The 18,657-nt window shown below is 39.7% G+C and overlaps 1 protein-coding gene across 1 annotated transcript in view; it reads left to right on the plus strand.

Moving 5' to 3' along the window:
* Nucleotides 1-18,657, plus strand: part of LOC139725427 (USP6 N-terminal-like protein) — a 123,837-nt gene that overhangs the window by 60,754 nt on the left and 44,426 nt on the right. Inside the window, exons 3-5 of the mRNA XM_071636502.1 lie at nt 1,438-1,511; nt 3,435-3,520; nt 4,402-4,444. Of these exons, the coding sequence (XP_071492603.1) occupies nt 1,438-1,511; nt 3,435-3,520; nt 4,402-4,444 (203 nt within the window). The remainder of the gene's footprint in view (nt 1-1,437; nt 1,512-3,434; nt 3,521-4,401; nt 4,445-18,657) is intronic.

Genomic DNA, 18,657 nt, shown 5'->3' on the forward strand with positions numbered 1-18,657 from the left:
TCTAATTGTATTTTGGTCTTATAAAAAAAAAAAAACAAACAAACAAACAAACAAAAACAAAAACAAAAAACCCATAATGACAAGAAGCTGCACAAGCTCTGTGGTTGTGATGAAAGATTGCCTCATCAATGGCATGCGTTATATTTAAATGCTATAGAACGGCACTTCACAGAGTCATCAAATGCTGTAAAGGACTTTAATCTCTCAGGCTGACTTTTTGAAATATATTTGTACATTTGTATTTTTCATTGTAATATCCCTATTTCAGAGACTCCAACCTAAAGCACCTTCTGATCTGGAGATTCTCCCGCCTGAAACCCCCTAGCAAACGGGAGACTCCAAGTTGATGTGTGCGAAGCGCAAAGTTCCTAGGGTTCTAGATGCTCTCTGGTGCTATCTAAGGCTTATTTTTTCAACATACGATAGCAATAAATAAGAAATCCTTTTCAACGGGAGACACAGAGCCAGGGTGGGAGAAATTCAATCTTAAACGGGAGAAGGGGAGATTTTGCAAAAATGGGTTTTCGGCGGGAGATCTCCCGTCGAAAACGGGAGAGTTGGAGTCTCTGCTATTTTATCATTTTTTCTTTTTTCCCTGAGGAATGAGGGATCTAAATTTGTCAGCAATTATGTGTGTAAACCATTAAGTGTTCATGTACATGTACATAGGTTACGGTGTGTACAATGTATGTATTGTGAATAGGATGCACATGGCAGTATGCATTGACAGTGGCTTCTTTATCATTTCTGGATGTTTAGAATCTGCCAGCAATTCATTCCCAGTGTACATCACTGTGGGATGCACTGTGTGTACGATGTATGTATGTATTTGGGTGTGTGTGTTTGTGTGTGCTGTTTTCTCATCAACAATTATTTGATTCTCAGTTCATACATGCATCTCTGACGCTTGACATCATAGTATGCATTAAAATGTCATGATGTAGATGTAATGGAATTTGAATTAATCATCAGTCCGTGCAGTTTACCTCAGTAACCTTTAAAGTCATACTGAAAACTTTGCAGCAGAAATTATCTTCTCAACATTATTAAATTGGCAGCTCTCAATTTTGCTGCATGTTATAATTGAAAAAGATTAGATAGAGCCAATTGAATTCATTAAATCTTCACCAAATTATAAAAATCACAAACAAATTTTCTTCGTTGAGATATATACAATTTACCTTAATCTTCTAAACTTTAAGTCTCTTTGGTATAGATTTAAAGCAATTCAAAGACTTTTGATAATCCTTCAATCAAAATCACCAACAGGATAAGACCAAAATAGACATCAAATGAAAGAGACATTTTTTTTTTTGATCCAGTCTTATTAGTACTAACTATAAACAGTCAGAATTATGATGAAAAGATAACAGCACTATTAAAACCACATATCTGTGCTGATCAGTATCTTCTTTTCTTTTCTACTTCTTATTCCAGCGGAAAGACACGAAATGGAAGCCCTGCAGAGGGCCCAGAAGGAACGCCACGACATCTGTCTGAAATACGACAAGGTGGGTGTCCACAACAATGCAAGAATTCACTCATTTGAATGAAAGATGCAGTATCCGCTGCATGCTGTAGTGTAAGGATTAGAACCAGCACTATGGCTGTCGAGCGGAAGCTCGGCGGTCCAGTCCAGTGGGTGAGATGCCTGTCTGGTTAGGGGTAGTCTGCAGATTGTGGGTTTGAATGCAACCTGACTACAGTATATCTATATGCTAAAGATTTTTTTTTTCCCCCTTTATCATGGCTTCTACTGAAACATTGAATAATCAGTGCTTGTTTCAAATATGTCGATGAAGGGCAGTTTGCCAATCAGTTGTAAGGTGAATGTCTGTATTGGTGGCTTGAGAATACCTCAGCTGTGTTGCCAAAGAAGTATGATTTTATGTTTGTTTTGGGTTTTTTTTTTCTCGTCAAGAAATAAGAAAATATTGCAAACTAATTTTCATGCAGAGTATAGGCAATATCTTCAATTTTCAACCAACCGAAATATGCCTTCAAAATACGGTTTTACGATACATCAGTATGTTTTTAGTTCTGCGGAGGTTAGCCGTCCTGCTTCAAACTCACCACATGACCCGATGCTGTGTTTGTCAGGCAACGGGAAAGAATATATAACAACATTTTCACAAAATGACTTCAGCTAAAAGACAAGATAATTCTGACCACTTTGCCTTTATAGATCCCTTTGTATGAAATCCCTTCTCAGTTATAGAATCAGCTAAAATGATGCAGATTTGTCATTTCTTTCTTCATGTAGTCATGAGGCCTAGTACGACATAAAAGAATCTTCAGACAGAGACAACCACAAGAAGAACAGAAAAGCGTGTCACTTGTTGAAAATAGTTGAGACATACAATGGTATGTCTCGAGGCCAAAATTGTTTTGTTTTGTTTTGTTTGTATCACCACTGTCTACAAGGTCTCAGAGGAACCCACAGTTTTGTCAGTTTCCCCAGAAAAGTTTCATTTGTTTGGTAGGTCCCTAGATGGACTTCCTGTTTTTGATCTTTTTATTGGAAAAAAGTTTAAAAAAGGAATTAGTCATGATTGCAAATGCATGTGTCTTCCTTGATAACTTTTTACTGATGTCAGTTTGAGATCACATGGTTTATTCAGGTGTCTGTTTGCATAGCATTAGCTTTAGTCATCCCTTAAAAGGACAAATACAGACTTCCCTGGTTGGCTCTTTCTTTATGCACACATTGTAAGTGGACTCAAATGACAAGAAATCATTTCTAATGAAAGTTTCTTCTTTGCTCTCATACAGTAGGTAGCATAGAACACCGAATAGAGGAGACATTTTAAAAATGCAAATTGTCCTTTATGGTCCTCCTTGTAGATTTTTGTTTTCTTTGATAAGAGCTGTCCGTAATATTCTGTTGGCATGAGATATTGCATATCATAAAATGGATAAAATCTACACAAAAGACGATAATAAGTTGCGAATACTCAACATATATGTCTAAAATGTCATATTGCAACTTTTCTTTGACATATATGCGTAAAGAAAGTTGTGTCATGAAATTACATTCTGCTTTAAAATATTGAGATAACCAAATGTCCTGTACCTGATTTTGTTTTATGTTGAGTGGAGAAAATCTTATATGCAAGTCCCACATACCCACATTGATGGTGGCACTTGTGAGTATAATACATGGTCTTCAGTTGATTTCTCTTCTTTGATGTTGAATTGCGTGTATCTTGCACGTGAGAGTCAATTGTATTGGGACATTTGAACACTAGACAATTGTTAATGAATTAAATCATTTTCTGTTTCTTTTTAAAAATGCGTCAAACTGAAGCAAAGTTGGGGTCTTCAGTTGAGGCACACAGACATTGATATGGCGTTACGTCATGCGCAGAGCCGGATAAGTCTTTGAAAAAGCAAGGGTGATGATATTCGTGTTCTTGTGTGGTCTTTGTTAATAGGGAAGAGAAAAAGGAGCCCAGATAGACCCTTGGGAAGATGCCACCTACATCATCTACAAGGTCACCGACCGATACGGTTTCCTACAGTGAGTAACGCCGACACCTCTTTCTAACATGGTGTCTCATACCCCTTTCATAAACTCACCCTCCAATTATCTGCCTAAGAATAATGCGGACATTTCAATAAAAAATGCGTTCACAAACTCTGAAAATTATCCGCATTATTTTTACGAGCGCCCGTCCTGAATAAGGCGGATAATCGTCATGGTGACTGCACACGTCCCTCCTGCGGGAAAGACAGGTGACGTTTGACCGCACCCTGGCAATTATCCGCATTATTTGGGTTTGCGTTCATAAACTCCAAATCTGGTTTCGATGCTGCTATTATGCAGATAATAGAAGGGTCGAAAAAAAGCGGATTATTCTCCGCCCCCCCGCTCCGATTTTACGACCAAATGATGCGGATATTATCCGCATTATTGAGTTTATGAAAGGGGTATCAGATCTTCTCTTCTTGTCACATTTATTCTATTGTAAGATGGGATCACCCCAAATATACATGTGGATTCAGTGAATGCAGAAATATTAGCAAAACACATACAGTTAAGTTTCAGGAAAATAGAACAAAGCATTCAAAAGTTACGAATTTGTATAGTTATAGTGAAATCTATGTGCCGGCATTGCTGGATAAAAAGACTATGTTTCTTGATGTCACAGTAGGGCAAAAACATAAAGAGAATTCAAAATATTTTCCTTTTTCTTGCCTAATGAAGGAGCACTTTACTTTTGTCTTTCAGAAACCAGGGTTAATATTACTCGTAGCATACTTTGTATGTCAGTAGCAAGTCAAAGGAATGTTTACTTTAAAAAAAAAAGATTAATTTTGTGGAATGTTTTGTGGCAATGATTAAGATAAATTCATATTTTCATGGTCTGCCTTAAAATGTGTGTTTCCTTCTGCCTGCAGTGAAAAGGAGCTACCTCCCAGTCCAGATGAAGAAGAGAGAAAGGTAAGGAAGATGGTACACATAATGCAGGCTTGTTTCCTGGCCATTGCTATGTCAGGCAAGGCACAATCGATCTTCTCTAGACTGGCAGTAGCTACACAGTGTCTATGACTGTTGAAAATTGTACCTCTACCATGGAGCGCACAATTTCATCTTTCAGATCACAGGAAGTTTTACCTGCCGTAATCCTGATGCTGTCAGCCGACATTCTAAAACTAAAGAATGGATGGCAGAAACTGTACACACATTGTAGATTGTTATCATTTGCAGAGTAAGAAATCTGAAATAATTACTGTCTGATCCTCAACAAAAGAGGGCAGTAGGCAACCTAGGCGAGTCCATGGGAGTTGCTGAAGTGTGTGTTCCCTGGTAGCCAAAACCACTGTCAGTTTAGTGGATAAGTAGCCCTTGTCTTTTAGCGGTTGATATGTCGTGTTTCATTTTCAGTGGGGAGAGTTATGAGGGAGGGGAGATGGCTCGATAGAAAAGTGAAAGATTCATTTTGTTCCGTCAGTCCTTAGCTCTGTACAACACTATGGTGAAGTGCATGTTGGCACAGCCTATGAGCACTATGCTGCTGTCATGCAATGTATATACTGCAGAGAGTACCAACCTACAAGTTGAATGTAATTGTTTGGTCAGTTCCAACTTATCACAAGCTGAGGAACTGTATATTGTGTAGAATAGGAATCTAGAATTGCTGCCTCTTCCTTGCTGTAAAAATAAATAAATAGATGAAAAAAATAGTAATAATGAATAAGTACCTACCAAAATACAAATTATTGAACAGACAAACTGATGAATTGTAAGAATGAATACATTGCTTTTTTTATTATGAAAAACTTGCGCTGTTTGAGGGCTCATGTAGCATTTATTAATTACAGGAAATCAATTATCAGCTGTCTACTTTTGCAAACTGGGTTGATGCTATGATCTGCAGCTCAAGGGGAACTTGGCATGTAGAATTCTTGGAATTGCTGGCCATGAAGTGCTGCAATGATTACAATGTTTTCAGCACTAGAGGGCAGCAGACTGGAGATTTCTCAGTCTCCTTGTGCTGTGACTCAGTTGGGCTTCACACACACAGGGGAAGCATACTGCTTTCAATCATTTTGTGACAGAGGAAGAAGTTTAGAAACTGTCTTATCTTTGACTATAGAGGGCAGTAAAGGAAGGATTTTTTTTTCTGACTTAAAAAAAAAAAAAAAAACATGCCTAAAGATTAAATTTGCCACAGGCTCATCAATTTAAATCAACAGATCAATGAATCCTATCATGTGAATAGATACACTTATCATGTTTATGCTACAGCATTCAGGTTTTAACCATTAAAAAAAAAAGAAGTCAAGCGAACACACAAGCTCACACTTGTTTAATACCTTACCAAGCAAGGTCTACTTTTATATACCACAAAGATATTCTTCAAAAATTCCCAAGAAGTGTCAATTGAGAGTAATAAGTTCTACAATTTTTATATGATGGTAATAAGATTTGCCATGACGCTCATTAACCTGATCCTTGAGCAACAATTATGGTCAGCAACATTTATGTTAAAGTAAACTTGCACTCACAGTGATAGCTGTGAATTATAGACATAATCCATTTGCCTTTTGTTCAACTTGAATCTTGTGTTATGGATATTAATAATCTTATCATATAAATGTCTGCATTTATTTTTAGAATATATTAATTTCTTTCCAAATAAATGTTTATGACTATCATTAATGGGTGAGGACATGAAGTATGATATGACTGCATTTCTAAGATCATTTGGTAATCATCAAGTTTCATGGGTTATTTTTGGAAGAAAATTCCAAGAGAGTGGTTGGTATATCTTAGGCAGAAATATAGATCATGTGTATCATAGGCTTGAGATAACGTTCAACAGACCAAAACTGATCAATGTCAATTTGGGGGAAAATTGATAATATTCTCCACATAGGTGACACCTGTTTACTCTAACGATAAATATTAGCTTGGAGCTCATCGTTTACTTGGATGTTTTAAGGTGTTCAACAACAGTTTTGGCTTCCATAATTGCCTTCGCCAAGGAAGGAGGCTATGTGTTCATCACCGTTGGGTTGTTTGTTAGGCAGTTATTTTGTTTGTTGGTTTGTTTGTCTGTGTGCAAAATAACTAAAAGGTTGTGGATGGATTTGGATGCAACTTGCAGGGAAAGTTGATAATGACTCAAGGAACTGATGATTAAATTTTGGTAGCGATCCAGGAATTGTTATGGATTTTTAAAGGTTTGTTTTATCTTTTTGCAGATAGGGTCAATGAACTTGTGAGTTCAAGCTGCCCGTATTTGAGGTTTGCATATGTATGCACTCTATGCGCGTACTCTGCTCGGGAATGGGGGAGCCGCCGCGCAGCTGGAAGCTGATGACGTTAACAAAGGCTTCTATAATGGGAAATTTGAAAATTTTCAGCATATACCCGTATGGCTGGGTGGGAATTAGCTGCTTGCCAGAGGTCTGCGCTCTCAGAGTGCTTTTCTAGTTACATTTATTTTATGTGGCCAAGAGTAAAGGAAGCTAGGTGCCAAGATGTTTTGAGATCACCTGTCAGGTTTATGTGTGACATGAAGATGTCAAATCATGACCCCCATTCAGTTTCCTCTTATAATGAATCAATCAATTTGATTGATTAATCTCTTCACCACACAGTAGTGCAGTATGTGTTCACTGTGCACTTCATTGTATTGGAAAACTTGTATGTGGATTATGCTAAAGATGATATATTTATAAGGTATCTCAAAGCCAGTATGGAACTTGCTGTAACCAGTTTAATGGTCCACTTATTTTTGGATATCTATTTTCTCTATTGTATAGTATATTTGTTTGTTTTAAATTTCTAAATCAATTAATAAGAATGAAATTGGGGCATGGAAAAAGTATGGAGGGAATATTTTAAGGCCTGAATTCAGCTGAATTGCAAGATAGCAGCTGTTCTTCTTTGAAGGTCCCCTGTTCATGCCGAGAAGCTCATTTGCGTGGTATGAAGGGGGCGATCCCCCAATATTTAGCCCCTCTTAGATGTACCCTAGGGTATCAATGGGTGAACTTTGTGGAATGGGACACCCTAGTCACGTAGGGGCTATCAAGCTCTCTCTTTCTGCTTGAAAACGCTGTGAGAATGCAATCTTCGTGAGCACTGTCTTGCTTTTCCGTGGCCTGTAAGATGATAAATTCCGGCTGCACCGAGATGTGATAAAACTCACAGGGTGATGTGTGTGTGTTTGATACCTAAGACCTATATAGTCCCCTAACGTCACACCCAGTTCATGTGTGAATATGTTCTCCGGTGATCCTCCGCTGATTCTGTTCCATCGCACCCGTGCCCCCACAACTTCAAGAGTCTTGTCATGGGAACATTAATCTGTAATGCAACTACTCACAGCTCTGTTCCCATGGCCAATGTGCAAGTTGTCTTTCAAATCCATACTTGAGGAGAATAAGATGAGCAGCTTTATAGCCGGACAGACAAAGAGAGATCGTAAAGATGCCGCACTAAAGGAGTCGTGCCCATGCACTGAACAGCGAAACTAGGTCATTCGTTCATACAAAGCAAGCCACGCAATGAATCCCTTATGAGTTTACACAAGCGATTGTATCAAGTTCAACCGTGTGTACCAGGACTCGAGAGACTCCCATGTGCCACTGTGTATCCTCATGGTAACTAGGTGGATAAGAAGACTATATCCCAGCCCCGCCCCTCCCCCTTTCCTTGCCCTCCCCCCCCCCCCCCCCCCCACACACACAGAGTCTGCCATCACTTGTGAGATTTGTGTAAGCGTGTCAAGATCGGTGCACCCCGTCCGACACTCTTGCAAAACCTTAAGGGATTCCGTTCCACCCCGGGCATGAGTCACAAGCTCGAAACTTGGGCAAGAAGGCGAGAGGAGATTTAAAGTAGACACAGCAAATAGAGAACAAGAAGGAAGGATGAAAATTCACATGTGAAATGTTAAACATATCCTTACTCTCATTCCAATCTAGTACTTACATAAATATAAAACTCTGATGATAAGTAGAAACTCCTTTGAAGTGAATGTTGCATATTTCATATGGTACTTTGTTTATTTGAAATGGTTTATCATAAATCATAAATGATAGGAGGATACTACTATGGCACCTTTCAGTGTCAACATTTTCCTGTCAAATGTAACATTCTCAAATGTAACAAGATTACACATGGAATTGTTCATAGTCATTTATCACTTCCAACTTTAGGTAATGCTTTAATACCTGCTAGCGAAAATGAAGTCTCATGTATTAAAGTGCACCGGTTTTTTGATTTCTCTGTCCATAGATTCAAACAGAGGTTGTCTTTCATGCACAAATTGGATTTGCACAGAACCTCTGTGTGCCAGAAATGTGACATAAGCATTGGATGTGAATCGGGCCCTTAAGAGAACATATCTCTTGATTGAATGGGCTAGGTGTATTGAAGCAGGTGTGCTTGTACCTTGCCTGAAAGCTGGCTTTGCATGGTCCAAAGAATATGACGCTCACACCCAGGTTTAAGCTCAACTGGCACAGCTGGTTGATATCTTTGTTTTCTGTAAAGTAGAAATGATGTTACTCTCTTTTGTGAAATTACTGATTTTTGCCTATTACTATAAATTCTGTGTAGAAGAGGCCGGAGTAAATGGATATGTCGCTTTTTCGTGCTATAGAGGACCAATCGAATGGATCAGAAGTATTCCTTTTCTGAAGTGTTCTCCTCAGTGTATCTGTATGTGAGAATGGATGTGTCTATTTAGTCTGATGATTTGTCTGTTTCTTCCATCTTCATCTTTCAAGTCAATCTGAATTCTTTCTTCCTTCATTTTCACCTCAAAAAGGCGATGGTCTGCAGATCTGTGATGAAGCACTGATCACTAAACTCTTGCTCTTGGCAAAGATTACATAATATCTATAATGATTTTAAAAAATGGAACATTAGGTCATTGACAATGATAATGTGCTTAACTTATGTTGGGTTATCTGGCTGATTTTTGTAGAAAATAATCCTTAAATGTTCACAGTTGCGAAAAAAAGTCACAAAAGGTAGGGTCTGGAATGTAGGGGGTGGGAGAAGGGGGCAATGCCCCCCCCCCCTTCTCCTAAGTGAGGTAAAGGTAAACAGGAGCCAAAGCATTCAGAGGCGTTGTCGTCGGTGACAGTGAAAGTGATGACATTAAAGGTCAGCATGAGTGTCAAATCGTAGCTGGTGAGGGTCTGCTGTACCTTCTGAATGTGCTCCTCTTTTATTCTCTTTTTTTTTTACCCCTTTCTTTTGCTCCACAACATTCCCAGGTAGAAGTTAGCTCATGTCCCCCTCTCACACTCTGCTGCAAGCACCATGCGACCGACTCTGTCATCGGACTGCCCTCCTCCTCTGACTCAATTGTTGAAAGATCAAACTCTCAATAACCCTGATTTGTTTTTCTTGTTTTTTTCTCTCTGCCTCCTTTGTTCTTTTAAGGAGGTCATCAGTCAGTGCAGATCTTTGCTTTCCAACGAAACCAGCACATTGTCTGTGGTCAATGCCATGCTTCTAGGGAATAGTTTCATGTTTTTCATGGGAGTATGGTGATTTTCCCTGGAGGCAAAGAACTGAAAGAATAGATGGAAACATGATAGCAGATTGGTGGGTGCAGAAAGGGCCGAACAGATGGGGTATGTTTCGTTTTTAAAGTGCAATCAGTGGGGGTAGGGGAAGGGGGTATATGTTAAGGGTGCATAGGTCAACATAATGTAAAAGCTGGAGGGGGGGGGGGTTGCATGCAAATGTTTTTTTTTTCCTTTTTTGTGAATGAGGAGGTTACAGGCATCTCACAAGATGTCATTTTCATGATTTTGACACCTTTGCTGTTGTAAGTGCACTAATGCTTGTCTGTTCACTCTGCAGATTTAATGCAATCAAGACCAGGTGTGTGATGTTTTCGTGGCCCAACAGTGATTCGCGAGATTCACGAAAATAACAGCTTTTACAGTACATGATGACGGCTACTGTACAAATGTAGAAATATCACATAGAACCTTCTGTGTGTTTGTGTGTGTGTGTGTGTGTGTGTGTGTGTGTATGTGTGTGTGTGTATGTGTGTGAAGGGGGTAGGGCAGGGAAGGAAACAAGGTGGTTTAGGGATGCTACAAGATGCTGACCTGATTGCATAGAATCACCATTTTCGGCTGCAGTTGATTTTTAGGGATATGGGGTAGTGACCAAGGAGGTTTAATCCGAATTGTCACACTATTTCTGGAGATAAGGACCAGGGAAGTTTCCACCTGTATATGAGAGGGTGCTAGGATGTTCGGGGTGAAATGCCAGCATGCAGTTAATGGGGAAGGGAAAGGGGTGGCAGGGGATGTTGGTTTGATGGGCTGGGTCAGGAAGGCCTATGTCTCTCTGGCTTGCTGAAGCCCACCACGCGCTACACAATCAGACTTCTTGCGCAACTCTTGAGGCAAGCTGGTTGCACAACCTGTCGCATGACTCGACACCGCATGCACACTATACGATCAGAGCCCTGTTGCGTGCAAAGTTGCAATCAACATAAGTCAGAAAATTAAACATACCTCAGGTGTCAGCCAATCAGAATTTATTATTCAGAGATTTATGTTTGATTTTTTTGACTTATGTTTGATCTCAGCTTTTATGTGACAGGGCCCAGACCACATAGCTACGCTTACAACTGTACTGGCGTCAGTACATTTATACATATACTGTAGCATGATTGGCTGAGAGTTCCACGACCGGTCATGAAAATTTGACATGTCAATTCTTCACGACTGGCTTTGTGACCCAGTCGCACAACTGAAAACTGGCATGGCTGGTGACGTCACACTTCCAGTTGCTAGCTCGTACAATCTGTGAATTATGCACAGTCGTTTAGTTTGCAGTGGGTTTTCGTTCGTTTGTTTGTATTTATTTTGCTTCTCAAATCAAATCAAATAAAAAATGAATTACATCAATATGACAAATTTAAACAAAAAATTTAACCAAATGACTAAGGAGCAACACAAAAGTGCAGTTTATACTATGTGCATAACAAAAATCTTTGTAAAACATTTATAGTTACATATAATACAAATAAGGCAGTACTTGTGATTCAATAAGGAAGCAGGAGACTGTTTTTAGAAGATAGTTTCTGTTTTTATAGTTTTCAATAGTTTTCTGTTTTAATTTCTGTTGATACCTCTTTGTGGTAGCCCCTCTAGAGAACATGAAATGTCAACAGAAAACAAACAAACAAACAAACAAACAAACACTTGTGACTAGGGCAGTAGTCTCAAATTCAAGATTTTGTCCATTGCTAATCTGCAGCATTTTGATACTACATCTCATCTTTTTCGTATATCATTCTTTTATATTTTTAACATTGATAATAATTCAAATAGTGATAAATAAATAGTAATGATGATGAGTGTAATAGTGATGAAGATAATAATGATGTCAGTGATGATAATGCTAGTAATTACTACGTTAATCATTATGATTCTCATCATTAGCAGTAGTAGTACTGTCATATGTATGTATGAGAAACCATTGAAAACTAATGATAATAGCAAATCCAACAAAATGTCATTCTTGTATCTTGTTTTCTGGAAAAAAAAAAAGCTAATAAATCAAGTTTAAAAAAAAAGGTATACATATATTCAAGTTGATTTATATATATATATATAAAACAAATATATAATTTTATATTCAAGTTGATATATATATTTAGTAGGGGCTTTAAAGTTGTAACATATCGGTATCATTTTTACAAAAGAGAAGAAGTCAAGGTAAAGCCCATTTGGTACCCACATGCTGCATTATAGCCTACTCCGTCATGAACACCTGCACTGCGGTCTGTGTCAAATGTGTGAGCTCTTGAGGGTTTTGAGCCAAGTGACACATAAGAACACCGCCAAATGCACTGCTTTAGGGAGCAAGGTCCCCGAATCATGGAGCAATATTGAGGTTGACTAAGCATACACCTCGTCTGGCCGGCTTCTGCGGCAGCATTTGCAAACAAGATGAGACATATAAAGGGTCGTGACGAATCGGACGGACTCGGAGCGCCGTTTTTTCAGAGCCATTTCAAAATATCCCAACAGGATGTCATTGAGGACGAGTTTAATATGTGGGACAGTTCAGAAAAATACTGAGTCGCCAATGCCGGGGCTCTTCCGTCGCCTCACCCAGTACAGATCCTGATCCCGATTTGCCCTGTTCCCAATTGGGATCGGGAGCATTGTTGTGCCCTTGCGTGTAATCTCTAGCCAAATGCTGGCGTCTGTTTCTGTAGCCAGTGGTGGTGTGTTGTAACAAGTTCAAATTGAAGACTGAAAATGATTCTAGGTGGTTGCCCTCTTGATCGAAGAATTAATCTGGATTGAGGATTGTATCTGAAATTGTTTTTGTTATTATAAGTCTGAAGAACTATGATCATGTAAAGTAGTAAATCACAGTGGTCCACAATGGGGAACAGAGTGGCCTTTAACTCTTTCGGCACTGGAGGGGATTTTTTTAATACAATCCCTATAGCAAATCAAGATACTGAAGTAGTAGGTGCCAAGATGGTTACTGTCTAGAAAAAATGTCTTTCTCTTTTGAATCTCACTAAAGAGGAAATAGATTGTATTATATACCTCATAAGTGAGATTTGTATCACTGATTGGGCAAAAGTATATCACGTGACAAGGTGTAGTCCTGTCTATCTTGCCTTAGGGTTTTCATGTAAGTGATAGAAAGGCAAAACCCTTGTGATAGAAAGGCAAAACCCTCGTGATAGTAAGTCAAAACCCTCGTGATAGAATTCGTAAACCCTCCGCGACTTTTGTACACATAACAAGTACACTAGACTTCGCGCACGGTGTCCGCAACCCCTCCAAGGACGTTCACTACGCGCATTGTATACAACACATGCACAATCATCGCACTAGCGCACAGCAGGCATGTTTCAACATGGCATGATGATCGAGCGCTCCTCCGTGATTTGAAGTGAGCTGAATCAAAGATCATACACTTTGTCTTTAGGATTTCTTAGGATCCCGAAGCAGAGACAAATCTCAGCATGTTGGAAATATCGAATTAAAACACGAGCGACGGGAAACTGGATGTATACTGTAATCTTCTGCCAAGATTTTATGCAGGAGCTCGCCGAAGGCTGTATGACTTACTGTGAGTGATTACCGTGCGGTTTGGATAGTCTACGAAATGCACGAAAACCATGCAAGGGAGCGCTTGCTGTGGCCTGATTTTAGGGCTAACGTTAGGCCTAGCGCCTATCAGTTAGAATTTACTTCATATTTGCCTAGCCCTAGATCTTGGTTAAGTCTTAAACGATGAGGTATATAAAACAAATATTAACTGCTCTGTATTCGGATGGTGGTGGAAATTATCACTCCCTCGGTGCTTTTCATACAGACCCTTCCATCACCCCTCGGCTAACGCCTCGGGGTGATAGAAGGGTCGGTATGAAAAGCACCTTGGGAATGATAATTTCTACCATCATCCTCATGAGCAGTCAATATTTGTATATTATTATATGACTTTGAACAAGATGGTCAGTTTTGTGATAGGATGCGTATGCATTGTATGAGTCACCTTATTTCTGACAGTGATACAGCTTGTATAAAAACAAGCTGTGAATTGATAAGATCCTCCAATGAGCAGGTTGTGGCAAATTCAGCCTGACATCATCTTTAGTGTGTGGGACTATGCATCATTTCATGATGTAAACGGACCTGTGAGATTCAAAGCTACTTGTATGTTGGCATTTCTTCATGAATGCTGAAGCAGAGCGCATTGATCATTCACTGAGTTTACTGAAAATATTAATTTACTTGACGCAAATGGTCCCGCTGAAGTGAACTTGTCCTTTGTCTGTACTCTGATAAAAATACTAAGTGTCCTTCATATTTTTTTTCTAGAGTGGGGGGGGGGAGCAGAAGTTGGTAAATTATACATTCAAGCATTTACAAATAAGTTACTGGAATATGACTTCAAGAATATGGCTTCATTTATGTGTAAGTTTCTAGAATATGTATGTTCTAATTCTTTCAAAAGAGGAAGAACGATAGAAAAATAAAACAGTAGAAGAAGAAGGAGGAAAAAGGAATATTTTAGATGATATACATAACTTTAGCCAACTTTAAATGGCTCCTAACCTCCAGCCAGAAAGGAACTGGCAGGTCCTGCCTTAACTGAGCAAGGCAAGCTTGTTGGCTCACTAGCCAGCAAATCAGCGTCTAGCTTCCTCGCCTGTTGCTTGACAGCTCTTACACAGTTCATAGTCTATTGGAAACAGACCCCTGTTGAAAATTGGGCCTGTCAGCACACATACATCTTGATATCCCCCCGCCCCCATGTCCACTGCATAAATCTAGGGGACAGTTCATTATCATAAATCGCCCATGAAGACACATTCCACCCCCTCCCCTCCCCCAACGTTGCACTTCCCTTCCCCTGACAGATTAAAATGCCAGAGGTCTCAAGCTGATCTCTGACATTTAAATAGAGAATAGTTTATGCCAGTTATTCACGAGGCAGTTACTGATCATAGCCTTTGTGGACATGTTGCCACGTAGTAGACTTTCCACAGTCTTGACCTTGTTGTGTGTGGATTAACTCATTATTGCTGAAAACAGTAGAGCTCCACAATGTGTACTTGTATATGTGAAAGGAGATCGAGCATCGGAACAGGGATCCATTGTTGATTTGGAGGCTGAATAGGGTCTGAGTATGGAGACTACTAGGAGCTGATTTTAAGCGTGCCCTCAGTATCGGAATATTGTGTAATGAGTGAAAGAGGAGGTTGGATCTGATCTAGTTGTAAGCCTGTCAGGTCTCAGAGGGAGAAGACTTGACTGCCAGCGTGAATGTTGCTGCTGCTGCCCCTGTGAGCCTGCTGTGGAAAAGTGTCGCTTCACCAAACCTATCATCTTTACAGATTCCTCCAATCTTGGAGCTGCGGGATTCCCTCGTCTATCTATCGTGTGGAGTAGATACATATCCAGGGCATCCATCTATCGCTCAGTATATCATACAGTGTTCCCAGAGGATCTAGAATTGAGACTCCCAGTCGGTATCAGCCAGTTATCTGAGATAGCTGCGTTTATTCCCCCCCCCCCCCCAAACAATTTACTTTGAAAAAGTCTAATGCAGTCATTGTAGATACTGGTCTAACATCTGACTTTGTAACTTTGTCTTGCCCTAATACACATTGATAAACAGTCTGCGTTGTCGACAGAAGGATTCCATTATAATTACATGGAGAAGTACTACTTGTGTTACCTATGTGGCATGAACGATCAGAATCCACATTTTGATGTATCATTCTGTTTGGAGAAACGGTTTGACACGATCAAGTTGACATTTGATAATGAATAGATTTTGTCATCGGCAGCCGCTGATTGGTCACTGTCCCACCGTCACCCTTGCAGGATTGCACGCCATTCAATACCGTCTGCTCTGTGACTCTCAACATTCATTCATCCAGGGACGACAATTCATTGCTCCGTGCCAAGGAGCTTCAAATCCACCGAGGAGTCGTCGTGCGTCGATGTGTTTTTGTCGGTCGGCTGACAGTTGAGGACATTTACAATCTACATGCCTGTTGCCAAGTTTGGACTTCAAAAACAATTCGCGGGCCAGCCATTTTGTGACATTTGTGTTTCATGATCAGAGTCGGCCACAACTGCACTCTTGATGTCATACACAAATGTCCGGCTTCCGGAGGAACTGCTTTGAAGTTCAACAACAGTTGCTAGTAGTTGGGCTGCTTGACTTCTCTTCTCTTTCTGATGTAGATTTCATTTGGTGAACTTCCTTCAAGGAAATTTTAGTGATAAGTTTTCTTTTTGTATTCTCCGTCTGTGGAAAAGGACAGTTTCATTGCATCGTCAAGGTCTACTTTTGGCAGAGTTGTCCAAGCTTCAAAGACGTTGACATCCTCCCAAGGAAGTCAATTTTGTGGTGTGAAGGAAAGATGACTTTGGGAGCAGGTGATGGTGCAGTTAGCAGCTAGACGTCTCAGGCCTTTTCTGTCGGGTCACAAGAGATATTGTGCAATATATATGTGTCTTTTTGAGTGAGGAGAACAGACTCAAAATATTATTTTTATTCGCCAGGGGCTGGCCACTGTGCCTGAGGTAGACTCTGTGCCAAGTTATTTTTAGGGCGGGGAGCGGTACACGGTGCATCGTGTATGATACAAACTGCACATCGATTTGAAGCACCCCATAGATAGATGTATGTTCATTCTGTGTAGATGACTGGAAAGCCCATAGCAAAGAGCAGAGCATCGTCCCCTCTGTAGAGCATCTGCAGAACGGGAATCAGAGGGGAGGGGGGTTGTTGGACGCGGAGGAAACTTTTCCTAATCAGTGCCCCGGAAAGTGGCACTTTGTGGTCTGTTAGAGGGCTCTGGCACCTCAAATTAGAGAATACTGGGAACCATTCGTCCTCCTGGACTTCCCCTGCCGACATGGTCAACATGCCGTCACTGCACCTCCTGTATCAGAAGGAGACGCAGCGCTCCTACAAAGTTTGTAAGGTAATGGCCATCAATTCACCCCCACCTCCGCCCCCCAGGTGCTTGTTTCCCCCTCCTTCCCAATCCCACCTGTCTCCTGAACTCTCCTTCAGTTCAATTTTTCCAGCAATTTTTTTTTTCTTTAGGCTGTATCCTCCTTATCACCTCATCGTACAGAACCTTTAACTTCCCCTGAACTATAATTCTGCTTTGTCCATGTAAAGCTATTTCTAAATTTTCCCATCTCTCTCTCTCTCTCTAAAAAGGAATGGTACAGTAGGGACTATATTCTTTCACATGTTTCATATATTTCATCCTATGTGGGATATCAACTTCGCTGTGTTTATTACTGAAATAATAACCCCTTTAAGTTATATCAATATTGGTGTTTTGTACAAAACTGGTGTCATCCAATTCATACCATCACTGCTTGAATGTTTAAAAGGATTACTCGTATCTACCTCCCTGCCCCCCCCCTTCACCCCTCCCTCCATCTCTCTACCATTTTCTCTCTCCTCTTTCCATCTGCACTCTGCAATTATGTTCCATCCTCCAGTCTCCCCCTAATTTCTTTTCCTGTCCTATTTTCAATATTTTCCTCTGTCTTTTTCAACTCATCTCTTCCTTTTTTTAAACATTTTCTTGCCTGCAAATTTCATCCCATCAGATGTTTTTGCAAAGGGTCCCCCATATTTTGTGCTTTTCTCTGTCATGAGATGACCTTGGCGTGCATGTTCATGCTCTGCAAATTTTACTCTGATGCATTTGTATGGATGGATGAAGTTTATATCTGCCCTATTTTGTTCTCTATTTTTACCTTGTGGTGCTCATGTGATTTTATATTTCAGTATTTGCTCAGATAAGCTCATCTTTGCTAGGTTTTGATGTGGACACACGCACAAAAAAGGGGGCAAGGAATTGAGAAAGCACTGTTTAATTGCCTTTTTATCCTTTTCTGCACGCAAAGTATTACACTTAAAAACATGAATTTTTCTACTGTATATGTGTGGGTTTTGTTTTGGTTTGGTTTGGTTTTTTTTTTTTTTTTTTGGGGGGGGGGGGGGGTGGTATAAATTTTGTGAGTCAATTGTGTAAAATTCTCAACCTCCCATAAAACAAATGCACTCTACATCATAATCCGAGGGGAGGAATCACAAAATTTTCCTCTGGAAAGGGAAAATGCTCATTTCTCATTCAGACATTATCATCCTCAATTATAGATTCAATCACTTACGAATTTTGCAAATTCCAATTCATAAAATAATATACAAAAAAAAAAAAAAATGCACGGCATATACAGTGCTTGATGCAGGCAAATGCCAATTTGTTCATCAGTCAAGTAAAGAAAAATGAATGGTTTAAGCAAATCCCAACAAATGTGTGACAGAACAGCCTACTTTCAATATTCTGTAAAATGACTTTTAATGGCTACAGTGTTCCGCCACCAGTAGACCAAATCACAAATTATACAAATGCATTTTTCTAGTCTCCCTCTTTTCAATGTCTAATTATGAAATACCTAAAGTCATCAAACTTGCTCATATTTGCACACATTATATCTGATTCTCTTACCTCCACAACTGCAGTACTTACCAGTATGCATTTCCCCATTTTCTTCTAGAAAAAGCAAGCATGAGCAAGGGTCACTTTTATATTTTTGTGTTCTCTTTCTTAGTTATATGAGCTTTAGAAAAAGAAATATTTT

The sequence above is a fragment of the Diadema antillarum genome, unplaced genomic scaffold, assembly GCF_040938485.1.
Source record: "Diadema antillarum isolate AM-2024a unplaced genomic scaffold, OU_Dant_1.0 seq00000041_RagTag, whole genome shotgun sequence".
In the NCBI taxonomy this organism is placed as follows: domain Eukaryota; kingdom Metazoa; phylum Echinodermata; class Echinoidea; order Diadematoida; family Diadematidae; genus Diadema; species Diadema antillarum.